The following is an 18,247-nucleotide window of genomic DNA, read 5'->3' on the forward strand; positions in this document are numbered from 1 at the left end:
TGGTGGAATGAAATGAGATGGTGTATTGGGAAAACTGCAAGTAATTTATTATGGCTGGAGTGAAGGATGTGAGGTAAGAAGCAATAGGAAATGAAGTTAGAGAAACAGGAAGCGGGTTGGGAAGGGCTTGGTAGGCTATGACAAGCGCGGCCTAACTGGGCGGGGTGGGGGCACAGGTTGGACATGTGCCCTGGGCACTGCTTCACCAATTAGCAGTTTCTGTTGGCCATCACAGTTTGCATCACCAGCTATGAGAGATTATTCAGCAGTTTAACACTAATTGCCCTAGGTGCTATTTTCCTTAGGTAGGCCCCTGCTTGGGCTTTATCCTTTAGGTGGGCAATGGTTCTCAAAGTGTGATTCCTGGACCAGCAAGCAGCATCTGCATCTCCTGGGAACTAGATAGAAATGCAGATTTTCAGGCCCCACCCCAATTCAACTGAATCAGAAACTCTGGGGCAGGGGCCCAGCAATCTGTGTTTTAACAAGCCCTCCAAGTGATTCTGAGGAGTGCAGGAATTTGCAAAACACTGCTTTAGGGCAGTGCTTCTTAACCCTAGCTGCATATTAGAATTATCTGGAAAGATTTAAAAAATGTTCCACCCCACCTAAACCAAAAACCAGCTGCCATGGAGTACATTCTGACTCATGGAGACCCCCCCATATGTGTTAGAGTAGAAATGTGCTCCATAGGACTTTCAATGGCTTATATTTCAAAAGTAGATAACCAGGCCTTTTTTCTGAGGAGCCTCTGGGTGGACACAAACCTCCAACCTTTGCTTAGCAGGCAAGCGTGTTAACTGTTTGCACCACCCAGAGACTTCTCCACCCCACCTAAGACAAATCAGAATCTATGGGGGTAGGAGCCAAACAGTATTTTTTTAAATTCCTAAAGTGATTCTAAAAATTTTAAAAAAAGTATAGTCAGAATGTTCCTTAGAAGCGAGGATGGCGAGACTTTGTCTTCTTACTTTGGACATGTTATCAGGAGAGACCAATCCCCGAAGAAGGACATCATGCTTGGTAAAGTAGAGAGTCAAGGAAAAAGAGGAAGACCCCTAACGAGATGGATTGACACCGTGGCTGCAACAATGGGCTCAAACATAGCAATGATTTGTGAGGATGGTGCAGGACCGGGCAACGTTTTCATTCTGTTATACATGGAGTCACTATGAGTTGGAGCCAACTGACGGCACCTAACAACAACAAAGTGATTCAACGTACAGCCAAGGTCAAGAAGTTCTGCTGGAGGGTGGGGTCACAGAAAGGAGAAGGATAGCCTGGTTAGATAAACAATTTAGAAAGATCCCAAGAAAGGCTACTAACTAGGGAGCTATTGCAGTTATCTAGAGGAGAAATGTTGAGGGCTAGAATAAGGGTAATGATGGAAAGGCTGGGGTGGGATTCAAGAGATATTTAAGAGGTAGAATCAGTAGACCTTGACTCAATGAGTATCTGGTAGAGGTGACATCATCCCCCAAGTTAGAGAATACAAAAAGTGGAATGGGTTTTGGGAAAAGATGAGTTCTTTTTTGGATATGTTGAGTTTAGGTGCCTGTAGGACACACAGAGTGCTTGAGAGAAAAAAAAAAAAAAACCTGGAAACTGATCTGCCTTTGATGGTGATAGCTGGGGATGTGCTATGAGACATCATGGTTGTCCTTTCTGCTCCTTCTGACAACCTTAAATGTTAGGAACATTTCTCAAATATCCTCAGGTTCCTTTAACAGCACTTGAGGTAGCAATGAATTCTGTAAGTTTAGTTCTCATTTTGTTTGCCCTAAATTTTCTTTATTCAAGCTTCTGGGAATTGCCTTGGTTCTAATATTTTGGAATTTGATGACAAGACTATGTCCACCCTATCTTTCCTCTTTGTGATAATATGGACTTCAGATCTATTCCTTCTTTTTTTTTTTTTTCATATAACAGCATCATTGAGGTATAATTGACACACAACAAGTTGCACATATTTAAAATGTGTAATTTGGTAATTTGGGCATATGTATATAGCCATGAAACCATCACCACAATCAAGATATTGAACATATCCAACACTCCCAAAAGTTTTCTCAGGCTCCTTTGTAATTTTTTCCCCCAGGAAACCACTGACTTGCTATCTGTCACTTACCGATGAGTTTGCATTTTCTAGGGTTTTGTGTGTGTGTGTGTGTGTGTTTGTGTGTGTGTGTGTGTGTACTTATTTTGGTCTGGCTTCTTTCACTCAGCATAATTATTTTGAGATTCATCCATGTTGTTGCATCTATCTATAGTTCATTCCTTTTTATTGTTGAGTAGTATTCTGTTGTATGGATGTACCAAAATTTGTTTATCCATTCACTTGTTGATGGACATTTGGGTTGTTTCCAGGTTTTGACTACTACAAATAAAGCTTCTGTGAATATTCATGTACAAGTCTTTATATGGACGCATGCTTTCTTCTCTCTTGGGTAAAAATACCTAGGAATGGAATGGTTAGATTAGGAATGGAATGGTTAGATCACATGGTAGATGTATCCTTAATTTTTTAAAGAAACGTCAATACGGTTTTCCAAAGTGGTTGTATCACTTTATAATCCCGTCAGCAATGTGTAAGAGTTCCAATTTCTGTGCATCCTCACTAGCACTTGGTAGCAGTATTCTTTATTTTAGCCATCCTTATAGGTGTGTAGTGGTATCTCTTACTGTGGTTTTCATTTGCATTTCCCTAATGACTGATGAAAGCCCTGGTGGTGCAGTGGTTAAGAACTTGGCTGCTAACCAAAAGGTCAGCAGTTCATAATCCACCAGCCGCTCCTTGGAAACCCTATAGGGCAGTTCTACTCTGTCCTATAGGGTCGCTATGAGTAGGAATCGACTGGATGGCAGCGTTTTTTGTTTTTTTTTTTAAATGCCTGATGATGGTGAACATCTTTTCATGTGCTTATTTGCCATCTTACATCTTCTTTGGTTCAAATCTTTTGCCCACTTTTTTATTGGATAGTTTGTTTTCTTATTATTGAGTTTTGAAAGTTCTTTATGTATTCTGGATACAAGTCCTTTGTTGCAATTACTTTCTCCCAGTCTGTGGCTTGGCTTTTCAGTCTCTAAACACTACCTTTCACAAAGCAGGAGCTTGAATTTTGATAAAGTCTAATATGTCAATTTGTTTGTTTATGGATTGTGCTTTCGGTGTCATAGCTAAGACATCCTTGCATAACCCAAGCTCATAAAGATTTTCTCCTGTTTTTTTTCTTCTAGAAGTTTTACCATTTTAGGTTTTACATTAGGTCTATGATCCATTTTGAGTTAACTTTTATACATGGTGTGAAGTATGGATCAAAGTTCTGGTTTTGGTTTTTTTGGCATATGGATGTCCAATTGCTCCAGCACCATTTGTTGAAAAGATTACCCTTTCTCCACTGAATTGCCTTCGCAACTTTGTAAAAAATCAGATGCCTATATATGTGTAGGTCTGTTTCTGAACTCTGTATTCTGTTTACGTCAATATCACATTCTTCTGATTACTGTAGCTTTGTAATAAGTCTTGAAATCAGGTTGTGTTTTCCTGAAACTTTTTTGTTCTTTTTCAGAGTTGTTTTGGATATTCTAGGTCCTTTGCATTTCCAAGTGAATTTTAGAATCAGCTTGTCAATTCCTACAAAAAAAAAAAAAACAAAAACCTGCTGTGATTCTGGTTGGGATTGTGTTTAATCTATAGATCAGTTTGGGAAAAATTGACATCTTAATAATATTGAGTCTTCTGACCCATGAACACGGTATATTTCTACATTTATTTAGGTCATCTAAATTTTTCTCAGCAATATTTTATAGTTTTCAGTGTCTAGTTCTTTCACATTTTTTTCAGATGTATCCCTAAATATTTCATGTTTTTGATGCTTTTGTAAATGGTATTGATTTTTTAATTTAAATTTCTGATTGTTCATTACTGGCATATAGAAATATATATGATTTTTATATATTGATCTTATATCCTGCAACCTTGCTAAACTCACTTATTAGTTCTAGTAGATTCTTTTGTAGATTCTGTTTAATTTTCTACATAGATGATTATTGATGAAGCATTCCTTTTCCAGTCTCTCCTATGCTGTAGTGATACCACCACGGCTCCCTAGTCCCCTAGCCCATCCTGGTTCCACTTCAACAAAATGGACAACTGATCTAATGAAAGCTGAATCATTGATAACTGGGACTCTGACCCTCAGGGTTTGGGAGTTGTCATGCCCTTGGTCAGTAGTTCCAGGAACCCTTTTCAGGATAGTGTAGGGAAGATTGACTCATCACTGTATTTGTCCTTCAGACCTCAAGGAACAGAATGTCTGCCCCATCCCTGCAATCCATCTTTCCCCCTGGGCTTCAGGGCCAGAGCCCTATGGAGAGTCCCTCCCAGTGTGTCTCTCCCTTTGTTCCCATCTGAGCTAGTAGAGGAGCCCTGTGTGGCTGGCGGGGGGTAAGTAGAAGACCCAGAGAAAAGGTGGGAAGGTCCCTTATAACAGGAGGGAAAAAAGGGAGTGGTACCATGTCTTACTTTTGCAGCAATCCGAACTTTCTGTCCACTTGTGCCTTGCCATTGTGTCCATCTGTCACTGAGAAGGATGTCCAGTATCTGCTGAATGAAGTGAATAGTGTCTCTGAGACTCAAGGCTCCTCTGTTGTATCTTCCCCAAGGGCAGCATCTTCCTCTTCCCCTTGATCTAGGATGTCTTACTGACACCATGAATCGTTTCTGGGATGTAAGGGAATAGATGAGGGAGGGTGGGAAGGGAACATCTCCTTTAACTGATGGGTTTGGACTCCCTTCCTCACAGAGTCGGAACGATGTTATCCGAGAACGCTTTGGAATGGACCCCAAGCCAGAGATGCTTTTGGGCCTTGCTGCCCTTCACATCTACATCACTGTCTCAGCCACTCGACCTAGTCAGAAGATCTCACTCAAGAATGTGGAGTGAGTTGTGCTGGGGCCCTTTGGGAGGGAGACAAATAGCTGTGTAGGAAGAAGGTGCAGGGATTGAGCTATGCTATGCTTTTCAGGAAAATAGGGCATGGGATGGGAGTGAGCATGATTTGGAGTTTCTCACACCTAGACCATATGCCCTTGAGCTACAGCTTCTACTAGGAAACTATGGCCAATGTTATGTCCCTGGCCCTATCCCTCTTTTTCTCCCAGTCCCTATTCCTCCATCTCTGTCTCTCAGATTCAATTTCTGTCTTACCATCTTCCTTTCTCTGTCCCACTTTGTCTCTCTAATTCCTTACTTTATTTCTGCTTTTAGGAAGGAGTGGGGCCTGGAACCCTTTCTTCCCCCCTCCCTCCTGCAGGGCATCAAAGAGAAGAACCTCCGAAAATCTCTCTCTCAGCAACTGAAGGCTCACCAAACACATCCTTCCAGTGGCATCAAGGTACCCAGAGTAGGCCATTTAGTGTCCTGCTCAGGCACTAGTGGCCACGGGGGACTCCTGGTTGGTTTCCCAGCAGGACCTGGGCCTCTGGGGAACCTCATCACTCTCTTGACTGAAATACCAGATCCAGCTTGACCTGAGAGGGGTTTTCCCCAAACCTGAGCTTCCCCAAGAAACAGCTCAGTGGCAAGTCACTGAGAGAGCAAAGGGGTCAAGATGCAGGAGATAATTCTCAGGTCTTTGCACTGTTTTAGTCAATGCTGATTGAGCACCTACTGTGTGGAAAGCACTGGGCCCTGGGGAAGCGCATGTTTTCCATGGAAATGCTTGGTCTGTCCCTCACTAGCTTTCTGATTTCTGGGATATGGAATTCTGGGAGATAAAACCCCAGCTAAGGTGGGACAAGGCCTGACCTGGAGAATAGGTCACTGGGAGGTATGCAGAGGGCTCAGGTCACTGCTGTGCTGTCCTCCACATTCTAAGGCACATATCCCTTTGCCCTCTGAGGGACTCCCACTCCCTGCTTTCCCCAGCCCCGCAGGCCTGTCTTAGTCTCTTAAGGCTCAGTAGGCTGTGTTTCCTGCCCAAGAGGCAGAAGGATGGTGAGAGGCGCTAGAATCAGCCTGCAGATGTAGACACAGGACATCATCGCCCCCGTATATTCCACCCATCCCAGATTCCTTGCATTACTAACTAGCTTCTCTTTTAAAATGCAAATTTCCCCAGAGAGTTAAGCAGTTCCTACCTTGCTATGCATATTTAATCAAATTGTTTTCTTCTCAGCTGAGAGCATCAGTGCTCACACCCATTTCTTCAGCAAACATTTTTCTGAAGCACTCCAGTGCTTGGGCTGGAGACACAAAGATGAAGAAGATATGGTTTCTGCCCTCAAGTCAGCCACAGTGGGAAAACACAATAGATAGTTACAACACTGTGTGATAGGCGTGAGTGCTCTGGAAACAGAGGAGGTACACCAAGCCCAACCTGAGGGAGGTGGAAAAGGCCAGGAATTGGTGGATTTGATGCCACAGCTGGGTCTTGAAGGATAAATAGGAGTTTATCTTGATGAGCTGGGTGGTGTGGTGGTGGGAGGAAGACATTGCCAGTCTGTGTAAAGTAAAGGCCCAGAGATATGAGAGAATGTGGTGCATGGAAAGAAATGCAAATAGTTCAGCATAAGCAAGTACAGAGAATACAAGGAACATGCATGGGAGGCGCTCGTGGCAAGAGAGGAGGCAGGAGCCAGTCCATGGAGGACCTTGTGTGCTGTGGAAAGGAGTTTGTACTTCATTCTGTCGGCAGTGGGAAGCCATTGAAGAGTTTAAGCAGGAAGCTGATGTGATTAAATTTATATTTTAGGATGCTCCTTCTAACAGCAATGTGGAGAAGGTTGAGGGAAAGGAATGTCAGTACTGAAGGTAGCCTGGCTGCCACCCTGACACAGGTGGGAAACATTGAAGCAATGACTGTGGGGATAGAGAAGAGGGATAGAGAGATTGGAGAGGGAGTTAGGAGGTAGAAGATGATTTGGTGACTGATGGCCTTCAGGTGAGAGGCCGAGGGAGGAGTCCAATGTGAGTCTCAGGTTTCTGGTTTGAATGCCGGGGACATGACAGGGCCACTGATAGATACCAGGAACGCCAGAAGAAGAGCAGGCTTGGGACTTCAGGGTTCTCAGTACTAAAGGTATTGAGTGGGACCCCCGACAGGGGATGGCCAGTACCTAGGTGGCTATCGGAGTCTGAAAGATCTCAGGAGAGAGGACCAGTTGAGGTGAAGTGTCAGAGATGGGAAAGATGTTGAAACTAAACCAAGAACAAAATGAGTAAGCTGGATACTTTGGGAACAAGGAAGAAGAGATAGGAGAAGCGTTTTGAAAGAGGAGATGGGATGCTAGAGGTTAGAGCAGTCCAAGCTGGAACCTTCCTGCCATTTTACTGAGGGTTTCCTCACACTCCCACATTGTGGCTTGCTGATTCATGCCTGTCCTAATATGTTAAGACTTTTCCTGAGAACATGGGTTTGTTTTTGCTGTGCTCCTCAGGCTGCTTATATTTCTGGGTGGGTTGTTTCCACAGGGCTCTGCAATACAGGCAAAGCTCCAGTATCTTCGAATCCTGAATGAACTTCCGACCTTTACGGGCGTTTTGTTCAACACTGTGGGCCTGGTCAGTGAGGGCAGTGGGGGAGGGGGAGGCTTTCTTGGTGCTTGCCCTTGGGGGGTGGGGGGAGGCAAAAGGGACTTCACTAGGGCATTAGGGTGGCGTTCTCTGTCAGCAAATATTTCTGAAGGCCTTCCTACCTCTTCCTCCTCCTTCTGCCTCTCCCCTACTGTGGTGCTCTGGCCCTGCCTCTGGTAAAATGGTAGAGTAGGAGGAGAAACTTGTGTTCAGCATCCCTCCATGACCATTTTGTGTCTCCTTTCCTCTGTGTCAGGGGTCGGGAAATTTTCTTTTGTAAAGGACCAGATAATAAACATTTTAGGCTTCACAGCTACTCAGCTCTGCCGCTGTATCGCTAAAGCAGCCACAGACAGTGCATAAACAAATGAGCATGGCTGTGTGCCAATAACTCTTTATTTATGGACACTGAAATTTGAATTTCATGGAATTTTCACGTGTCACAAAATATGGTTCTTTTGATTTTTTTCCCCCAACCCTTTAAAGACGTAGAAACCATTCGCAGCTCACAAGCAGTACAAAAACAGGTGGTAGGCCAGATTTGGCCCATGGGCCATAGTTTACTGACTCCTGCTCTGTTTAATTGTCCTTATCCATACGCCTGCAGTCCCCCCACCTGAGGCTCCTGAGTCCTCATACTTCCCTCTGCCTGCCCAGCACCTCCACTGTAGCAACACCCCTCTGGGGCAAGTCACAGCTTGTCCTCCTAAGACTGTGCCCCAGGCTAGTTTACCCTAGTGAACCATGGTGAGAAGAGATCAAATTATCTTGCTGACTGGATCCAGATGCTTGTCGTGCTCTCAGGAGCACACTGTCATGCTCGTGGGGCACACTGGTGGAAAGCCACTTATCAGAGTGTCTGTAGAAGATGGAGGAGTTTCTTCAAGCTGGCAGGGGGCGCAGGCTTGATGGCTCCAAGGAGTCTGTCAGTACCAATTAAGGGAATCCAGTTCATCAGGCATAGTGGTAACCGTTTACATATTGGGATTTGAGGGACACAGAAAGCCCACTTCCCCTTCCTCTACTGTAGAGTCGATTCCCACTCATAGCGACCCCCATATACACCCTTAAATGTCTCTTCCACCCACCTGCCAATGCTAAAATACTTATTGGCTATTCCTTTGGGTTAAGACTGCTATAATGTCTATTAGAAGGCAAATATCTTCTTAGAGAGGGAGAAACCCATTAAGCTCCCAATCAACCCTTAACACCTTAGGCAGAATTACGTTGTCAGTTTAGCTTTTGGCAGGGTCTTAAGGAAATCAGGCACTGGCTGAGAAATGCAAGTTTTAATGGCTGTTGGTAGGAGCAAGGTAAAGACCAAGCATAGGATGCCACCTGGGCAGGCAGAGCACTGGACTTTGAATGGCGTGAAACAACAAACGGAACAAATCCCCAGGGGTTGGTAGAGAGAGGGTGCTCAAAGGAGATTTAAAAAGGCACCAAAACAAACCTCACCAACTTTACAGTTTTGCTAGAACCAGCCCTGCTGCTGCACACTTAAATCAACCTACTACTGAGGCTATAAAGTGTCCATTTAGACCGGTGACCTAGAGCCCTACCCTGGGAACAGAGGTATCCAAGACCATTTTTCCCTCAAGGTTGTCCTTCTGCCCTGGCACTCAGCCCTAGATGTTTCCAAACCTCCCAGTAAAACTGATCCAATGCATGTTTTCTATTTCCTTATCCTGCCTCCTCACCCCACCTCCTCTGCCCTTCTTTCTGTGAATGCTGCCTGCCACACTTGGGCACCAGGACGAGAAGCAGTCGGCCACCACTCTCCTGGTGGGACCCCGTCACGGCATCAGCCATGTTATTGACCTCAAAACCAACCTCACCACTGTGCTGTCCGAGTTCAGCAAGATCAGCAAGATCCAGCTGTTCCGGGAGAACCAGGGCGTGGCCCGGGTGGAGACCAGCATCATGGATGCCAAGGTAAGCCCTGCTTTGAGGGGCTACTTCTCTCCATCAGTGCAGGGCAGGGCCAGGCCTTGAGAACAGAGGAGGAAGTCAACGGGGAGCTCTGACCAAGTTAGGAAAACGGTTTGAACCCGTTAGGTGAAGGGTTCAGTGATTCTGAAGTGGTTTAGATGCTCGGCTCCTGTGGGCTCATCTCTCTTTCCCTTCTCAACCTTCTGTGACATGATATTCTGACAACATATTAAGGTCAGTCAGTGTTAGGGAAGGCTATTGGGAGTGCCAGATCAACCCAAGAGAGGTCTTAAGCAGAGTGTCAGGGCAGGGGAGTTGGAGAACTTGGAGCTACCCCCCAGCTCAGTGCTTCCCAATCTTTCCCATGTCATAGCACATGTAGAAAATTATACATATGTGGAACACTGGGGTAAATAGACCAGCCCCACAGACTGTGGTCACCCCAGGGCGGGTACCCTGCCGTAGCCACATGCACTTTGCATCATGGAGAAGAGGGGGTCTGAGTATGTGGACAGAACCAAGGGGGCCTAGAGATAGGAGAAGAAGGTAGAGCCTGGTCCCCATTTCACCTCCCAGAGTCCAGGTCTCCCAGAACCCTAGGACTTTCCCATAGATCAGCTCCTTCAGACTGGCAGGCAGCTGCTGGCTGCGCAAAGTCTGGCAGCCGTGGTCAGCCACCCCTCCACTTTTCTCCTGTTTGAACACCTAGTGACCGTTGTGGGTGGGTGGTGGGTAGGCCTGCTTGCCAGTTGGTGGAAACTATTAAAGGAGGCACAACTTTTCTTTTCTGTCTTAAAGGAGTTCCCAGGGGGAGATGTTGTTAGCAGATGGTGTTGTTGTAAGAGGTGGAATGTTTGCTGTTTCTAAAAGAGTAAATCATTTACTTTATTTTTGTGTTTGCGAAACCCAGAAAGCTTTAATATGTTAATTTTTCCACCTGTGATTCACAGGATTCCCATTGGCTTAGGAACCCACTTGGAGGCGATGTTTAATTGGCTTGGGGTTAGTTCCTAAACCAATGATTGCTGCCCTCCTCAGATGTTGTTGGGTAAAAGGTCAAATGGGCAGGTAGGGAAAGGGGAGGAAAGACAAGACATGCAGGGGAGATGTGGCCTCCTGAGAAATAAAAGGAGTTTAAAGTAGGGAAATGGCTTTCCAGCTGAGGCTCCTATGTTCCATGAGTGTTTTTCAACATTGGCTGCACAGTAGAATTTCCTTGAGAGCTTTTAAAAAGTACAGATGCCTGGGTCCTACTCCCAGAGACTGTGATTTAATTGGCCATGGTGCAGCCTGGGCATCAGGATTTATTTTAAGTTCCCCAGGTGATTCCATAGTAGAGCCAGGTTTGAGAACCACTGGTGTATGGAACCAGAGCTTTGGAAGGAAATAGGCAGAGCAGGGGTCAGTGGGGATTGCCTAAGTGAGGAGCACTATGCTCATTTCTAGGAGCAATCCATCCACAATTGTGGACGTGAATCCTGCCCTGGAGAGGCTACATTCTTATTGGGAGGACCAAATTTACAAAGACACATGACATGCCTTAAAAACACAACCTCAGAACATGTATGTTGTTGTTGTTATCATGTTATTCTGACTCATAACGACCCTATAGGACAGAGCAGAACTGCCCCATGGAGTCTTCTAGTCTGTAACCTTTACGGAAGCAGATCGCCAGGTTGTTTCTCCCACAGAGCAGCTGGTTGGTTTGAACTGCCAACCTTGTGGTTAACAGCCGAGCACTTAACCATTACACCACCAGAGCTCCCTAGAACATGCATAGAGCTCTGGAATCACATACACCAGGTTTAAATCCCAGCTCTACCACTTCCTAGCTGTGCGGCCTTGAGAAAGTGTCTTAACCTCTCTGAACCCTGATTGCCTCAACTGCAAAATGAGCACTTATCTCAAAAAGTTCTTGTGAGAACATGATGAACATAATTAATGCCATTGAACTGTACATGCAAAGATTGTTGAAATGGCAAATGTTACGTATGTATATTTATGACAATTTTTTTTAAAAAGCTTGTTGTGAGGATTACATGAGAAAATGTACATAAAATGTCTTAGCACCATGCCTGGCACATAGTCAAGTACTCAATAAATGAGACCTGTTTTTTTTTTTTTCAAAAGCAAAACATCGGTGGAGAAAAACTAATATGAGGTAAATTGTATAGATAAATGTGAAGGGGAACATGGAACAAAAGAACAGGAAAGGGTTAACCAGAACTGGCTTCCCGCAAGAGGGTGTTGTAAACTGGATCTTGAAGTGATAGGCATGGATTAGCAGAGAGAAGTGGAAAGTGTTCAAAGGCAGAGAGCAAGCACAGGAATAAGCAAGCCATATCTGCGGGTCAATAAGCATACTTGCTTGGCTGGAGAGGAGAATAATAAAAGAGATTGGAGACATTAGAGGTGGGCAGAGCAAGTCGGTTAAGAGTCTCAAAGGTCAGTGAGAGGAATTTCGATTCAGTGTGAGAGGAGTGGGAAGCCACTGTAAGTCCTTGAGCAGACAAGTGACAGATTGACAGCTGACTTTGATCAGTATGCAAGATGACTAGAAGCCAGGCTAGCGTGAAGCCAGGGAGGCAAGAAGGGGACCGTGGTGCCAGTGCAGGGGTAAAGTGGTCAGAGCCTGAGCTGGAGGGACAGCAGTGGTAATGCAGAGGGAAGAGTGAATGTGAAACAAGCAGCATCATTGAGAGTGACACACATATCCCCCAACACACCTCTCTTGCACATACATCACACACATGCCTTATTATACCTAATTATTGCCTACTGCATGTATCCCAAGTGCACTGAAGGGCAGTGTTATGTGCGCAACACACAGTGGGTCCAAATCACGGGTGGGTGGAGAGGTGAGCAACTACACTATGGGGTAAACAAGAGATGTGTCCGTGAATGGACTGGGGGCTAGGAAAAGGTTGCGCTTTGCTGAGTGGGAAACAGTGAATGGGGTAGGTAGATGAGATGAGTGCCCAGAGGTGTGACCATCAGGTGGTGGTTTACGTATGTCCTACCCTAAGCAGTCAATAAAATTCAGATGAAAACCTAAGGACAATAATCTACTTTATATTAGGATTGTTCCACCTTGAAAACAAGATGTACCATGTGTGGTAGGCAGACTAATGGCCCCCAAAGCTGTCCCTGCCTCAATCCCCGAAACCTGTGAATCTGCTATGTAATAGAGAATTAAAGTTACAGATGGAATTAAGGTTGCTAATCAGATGATCTTAAAATAGGGAGATTATTCTGGATTATCCCAGTGGGCCCAGTGTAATCACAAAAGTCCTTAGACATGGAAGAGGGAAGCAGAAAAGAAGAAGATAGTGATGCGACGTGAGAAGGACTTACTCTGTCTGATGTTGTAGGCTCTGAAGATGGAGGTAGGGGGCCATGAGCCAAGGAATGCAAGCGGCCTCGAGAAGCTGGAAAAGGCAAGGAAATCGATCCTTCCCTAGAGCCTCCAGAAGGAACCTAGTCCTGCCTACATTTGATGTTAGCCCAGTGAGGCTGGTGTCAGACTTCTGACCTCCAGATTGTAAGAGAATAAATGTGTATTGTTTAAGCCAGTAAATTTGTGTTAATTTGTTACAGCAGCAATAGCAAACTAATGAGATTCCTTTAAATAGCAAGCTCTTAGATACCACATTCAAGATATAGTTTGATTGATAAGCATTCTGCTCACACCCCACTTTTGTTACATAAAATCTGATGCACCTGTAATCAGAGATGTCTGCTCTTTGCATCACTAGTTACAAGTCAGTGCCCTATGAAATGGACAGGGCAGTATTTATCCCTTTCCCAGATAAATGAATAGAGACAGGATCAGTGATATAGTGGTGAGAGAAAAAGAGGAATATTGAGGGAGAAAGCAAGTCAAGGTTTCAATTTGAGAGTCATTTAGTATGAACTTATTGTTGCAAGGAAGCATGCTAAGCACAGATTGGGATACAAAGCTGAAAACAAAAAATAGCTCCTTGCCCTCAAGAAGTTTGCTATTTTGTAGGAGAGAAAGAAGTGCACAGATATGTGGCAGACTGGAGGCAGTGGCATAGGAGAGGTCCCAAGAGAATGTTATAGGAGTAGAGAGGAGGGTAACATTAATTCTGGCTGGGAATTAAGGAAGGCTTCCTGGAGGCGCTTTATGTCAGCAGCATCTCTGGTTACAGAGAGGTGCCTCTCTCCATATCTGTGCACAACGGACAGGATTTGGGGGAACAGGGTCTGGGAAGTTCCTTGCTAGAGAATGGCTTCCCTGGGTAAGGTAGGAGTCTACATGTAGGGTCAGTGGCATGCTCGAGCCAGTTCACACAGGCTCATAAGAGTCAGTTGGGCACATTGCTCCCAACTCTATGTTCAAAGATACTGTGTTGATAATTTGAAAGCGGCCATAGTGGGAGTATTTACACCAGGTAAATTGGCAAACGCTACAAATCAGGACTTCAGAGAACTGGTTGTTAAACATTTACCAGTACACTGCTACACAGGGTACACTTAAGAAAGGCTGTCTGAAATTCCTTAACAGGGGGACACGGAAGTTAAAAACCAAACTTGGCCCATTTCCCCGTAGATAACGCCACTCTAATCTGGGAGTATTCTGGAAGGGCCCTGGTGAAACTAAGATTATTCACTTAAAGCAGTAGTTCTCAGCCCTGTCTGCACATTAGAATCACATGTGGAGATTTATAAACCTCTCTTTCTCTCTCTCTGTCTCTCTCTCTCTCTCTGTGTGTGTGAGAGAGAGAGAGAGAGGGAATTTAAATCAGTCTCTGGAGGTGGGGCCCTTGGATTCCCACCGTTATCCTGTTTTCAGGAATGCTAGAGTGAGCTGAGGCTACCCCAGGGCCATTCTTCTCCCTAGTTGGCATCCCAAAGTTCTGGGTGCCTTAAAGCTCCGAGAGCAACCTGGGAAGGAGACAGGGCTGGAGCATGTCAAATTAATCCCTACTGTACCTTCCTATAGCTGACACATGTATCAAAATCCATTCTCCTTTTCTCATTTTCCATTTGAAAATGGCCTGGGCATATTTAGTTACAGTTTTCACTCAGCTTATTTGATCTTAGTGAAGCGAACATGAGGCAATGTTCAAATATCTTTCTCCAAGAGACAGCAGTCTGGGACTGAGAAATCACTGTGCCATTACCATACCCCATTACCACAGAAGCACGTAAGGGGGAAAAGAAACCGTCAGAGGAATGTCCCAAGGGATCTCTTGTGGACCAGTGTGTCTGCTATTCTTGTGTTTGAGCTTTATTGCTCTAGTGCTTTCTGTAGGGACAAGCATTACATTAGACATCATGATCATTAAAATAAAATGTTGTTTTTTGAAGGTTTCTAAGAAAATCTATCCCTCCTCTTTGCTTGCCTGCCTTGGATTTGATTTTTACCCCTGCCGGCAATAAGCACATCTGTGTTCCTTTTACAAGTTGCATTTGGCCCGTGCTGGGGCCTAGTTGGCTGTCTGGGGATGCACAGAAGAGGCCCCTGATGTGCTGTGCTGAGCCAGCTGGGGATGTGCTTGGCCCTCTCTGTGCACAGGATTTTGCAATCATACTGTTTTATTACCAACGCGGGACTATATTAGGGATAAGAAATAAGAGAGGAAGCTGAAGTGAAATCAGACAGTTTAAGTCGATCAGCCAATTAGTCACTCAGCCTCCCATCAGTAATTCTGTCCATTAGCCAGCCAACCAGCCAGCCAGGTAGCTAACTGGTCAGAATGTCAGGCTGTTAGGCATTCTGCCTATCCTGTCGCCAGCTTGTCAGCCAGTCTGTTGGTGAGCCAGACTGCCCTTTAGCCAGTCAGCCCATCAGTCTGTCCATAAGTTAGTCAGCCAGTCCTTTTTTCAAAGGCTCCCTCATTCTATTTGTCAGCCATTGCCATTTCTTCAAAGAAACTCTCTCAACTTCTGAATCCAAATTAGCCACACATTCTCATGTTCACGCCTACCCACATACCCACCGCTCCAGGACTTTCTATGTTGTAATAGCTCTCTGTACTTTTCCTTCATAGCTCTTATCATGGCTTGCAGTTATATTCTTTTGTGTGATGATTTGGTTTATGTTTTATCTCCTGCTAGAGTGTAAGCTCCATGAGAGCAGGAACTATGTTGGCCCTGTTCTAGAATAAATGGATGCATCTCTCAGTCAGTCATTCTGCCCATGAGTCCTCTAGCCAGTTTGTAGCAGCTTGCTGGGTGCACAAAGTAGGGAGCAGGAGCATTTCAGCCAGAGGGATCCGCATAGGTAAGAAGGTGTGAGAGAACGTAGCTGGTGAACGGTAAATGATTCGTCATTGCTGGAGCACAAGGTGAGGAGCAGTGATGGGAGGAAGGCACAGTTAGAGGGAGTTAGAGATGTAGGCCGGGCCCAGGTCTTGAAGGGCTTTGCATGCCATTGTAAGACACTTGGTTGCTGATTTTGTTTTTGTTGTTGATTTGTGACTTAGGAGACCCCGTGTGTTACAGGGTAGAACTGCTCCATAGTGTTTTCTTGGCTATAATCTTTACAGAAGCTTATTTCTTCCACGGTGCCACTGAGTCGGTTCAAACCACCGACCTTTTGGTTACCAGCTGAGTGCAAACCATTAGCGCCACCCAGGGACCGTCACTGTATTTTATCCTGTAGGTGATGAGCTATTAAAGATTTTAAGTGACATAAGAGTTGTGTTTTAGAAAGACCTCTCAGACAGCAATATGGAGGTGAAGTGGTGTGGAGTAGAGGCTGGAGGCAGGGAGACCAATCAGGAGGTGTCGTGGATTGAATTGTGTCCCCCAAAATGTATATCGATTTGGCTAGGCCATGATTCCCAGTATTGTGTGGTTGTCCACCATTTTGTAATCTGATGTGATTTTCCTATGTATTGTAAATCCTACCTCTGTGATGTTAGTGGAGCCCTGGTGGCGCAGTAGTTAAGAGCTATGGCTGTTAACCGAAAGGTCAGCAGTTTGAATCCACCAACCGCTCCTTGGAAACCCTATGGGGGCAGTTCTACTCTGTCCTATAGGGTCACTATGAGTTGGAATCGACTCGACCACAACGGGTTTGGGTTTGGTTTTTTGGTTTGATGATGTTAATGAGGCAGGATTAGAGGCAGTTATGTTAATGAGGCAGGACTCAATCTACAAGATTAGGTTGTGTTTTGGAGCCCCAGTGGTGCAGTGGTTAAGAGCTTAGGCTGCTAACCAAAAGATCAGCAGTTTGAATCCATCAGCCACTCCTTGGAAACCCTATGGGGCAGTTCTACTCTCTCCTATAGGGTCGCTAAGAGTTGGAATCGACTCTACAGCAACAGGTTTGTGGTTGGTTGAAGTCAATCTCCTTTGAGATATAAAAGAGAAATGAGCAGAGAGACAGTGGGGTCTCATACCACCAAGGAAGTGGTGCCAGGAGTAGAGCACGTCCTTTGGACCCGGGGTCCCTGCATTGAGAAGCTCCTAGACGAGGGGAAGATCAATGACAGGGACCTTCCATCAGAGCCGACAGAGAGAGAAGGCCTTCCCCTGGAGCTGGTACACTGAAGTCGGACTTCTAGCCTCCTAAACTGTGAGAGAATAAACTTCTGTTTGTTAAAGCCATCCACTTGCGGTATTTTTGTTGTAACAGCATTGGATAACTAGGACAGGAGGCTATTGGAGTTCCTTAGGTTAGTGTGTCCCAACCTTTTCCATATCATGAGAAAATGACACAGTTTATATGGCACACTGGAATAAACAGATGAGACTTATTGTGTCAGAGGCAATAGGACCAAGGGGTTGAGAAGCTCAGTATCTCAGCACCCTTGTAACCCACTCACACATACCTTGAGAAGTTTTGGTCTTAGAGGAAGATGATGAGGGCCTAAAATAAAGCAATGACAGTAGGGATGGCCATGATGTCTGTGAATGCTCCTGAGACAAGCCTAGCAAATGCTATTCACATCCAAACCCCTGCATATCCTTCTGGCATTGGTGACAAGGGGGTGAGACAGAAAGGGGTATCTTACTCTCTCCCCATTCCACCCCTCTTCTGTCTTTACTTTGTTGTACACAAGGTTGACCGTTGTTGTTGTGACTGAGAAGTGTCCATTAACTGGAAATACAAACATTCCTTTTGCCCCTTTTAATAATGACCCAAAAGCAACATCTCGTCCCTGACCCCTTTCTCACTGGAGAGGAGAGCATGACTGTTCACTTTTCCTCCCAATCATATTGCATGGGTTCCATAGGAGCATCACTAACTTGTCACCTATGGGGCAGAATCCAAATGCCTTACCATGGCATGCAGTCTAATTGGATATACAATAACTATTCAGTAATTCAAGTTAGTATTCAATCCAGCACAAGACTGTATGACATAGACATAAGTGCTGTTTGTACGAGTTCTGATATAGGAAGAGAGTTCAAGAGGGAAATAGTCTGGAGATGTTGATTTTGGAATCCCCAGCATAGAGGTAAAAGTTGACACTCTGTCTGGGGGCTATTACTTATGGAGTGCTGAGTTCAGTTTATGGTGATAGAAAAATAGCATTAAGGATGGGGCTACACAGTCAATTAATGTAATCGCTGTCAATAAGTTGTACACCTGTAAAAAGATGAATTTGCAAAAGTTCTGTGACAGATATATTTACAACAAAGACAAAAAAAAAAAAAAAAAAGAGTAGCCTCTGAGGCTGCTTACATACAACCAAACACCTCACGTGTTTGGTTTCCTTGGTTTGGAGGGTTAGGGTCATGGTTTCATGGCATTTCCCAGT

General features: G+C 44.9%; 1 protein-coding gene across 1 annotated transcript in view; it reads left to right on the plus strand.

Moving 5' to 3' along the window:
* FRMPD3 (FERM and PDZ domain containing 3) overlaps positions 1-18,247 on the plus strand; it is an 89,931-nt gene that overhangs the window by 54,245 nt on the left and 17,439 nt on the right. The window contains 4 exon segments of the mRNA XM_004379833.1: positions 4,806-4,942; positions 5,271-5,397; positions 7,476-7,565; positions 9,333-9,512. Coding sequence (XP_004379890.1) covers positions 4,806-4,942; positions 5,271-5,397; positions 7,476-7,565; positions 9,333-9,512 — 534 coding nt within the window.

This window comes from Trichechus manatus, unplaced genomic scaffold (genome assembly GCF_000243295.1).
Source record: "Trichechus manatus latirostris isolate Lorelei unplaced genomic scaffold, TriManLat1.0 scaffold00068, whole genome shotgun sequence".
NCBI lineage: Eukaryota > Metazoa > Chordata > Mammalia > Sirenia > Trichechidae > Trichechus > Trichechus manatus.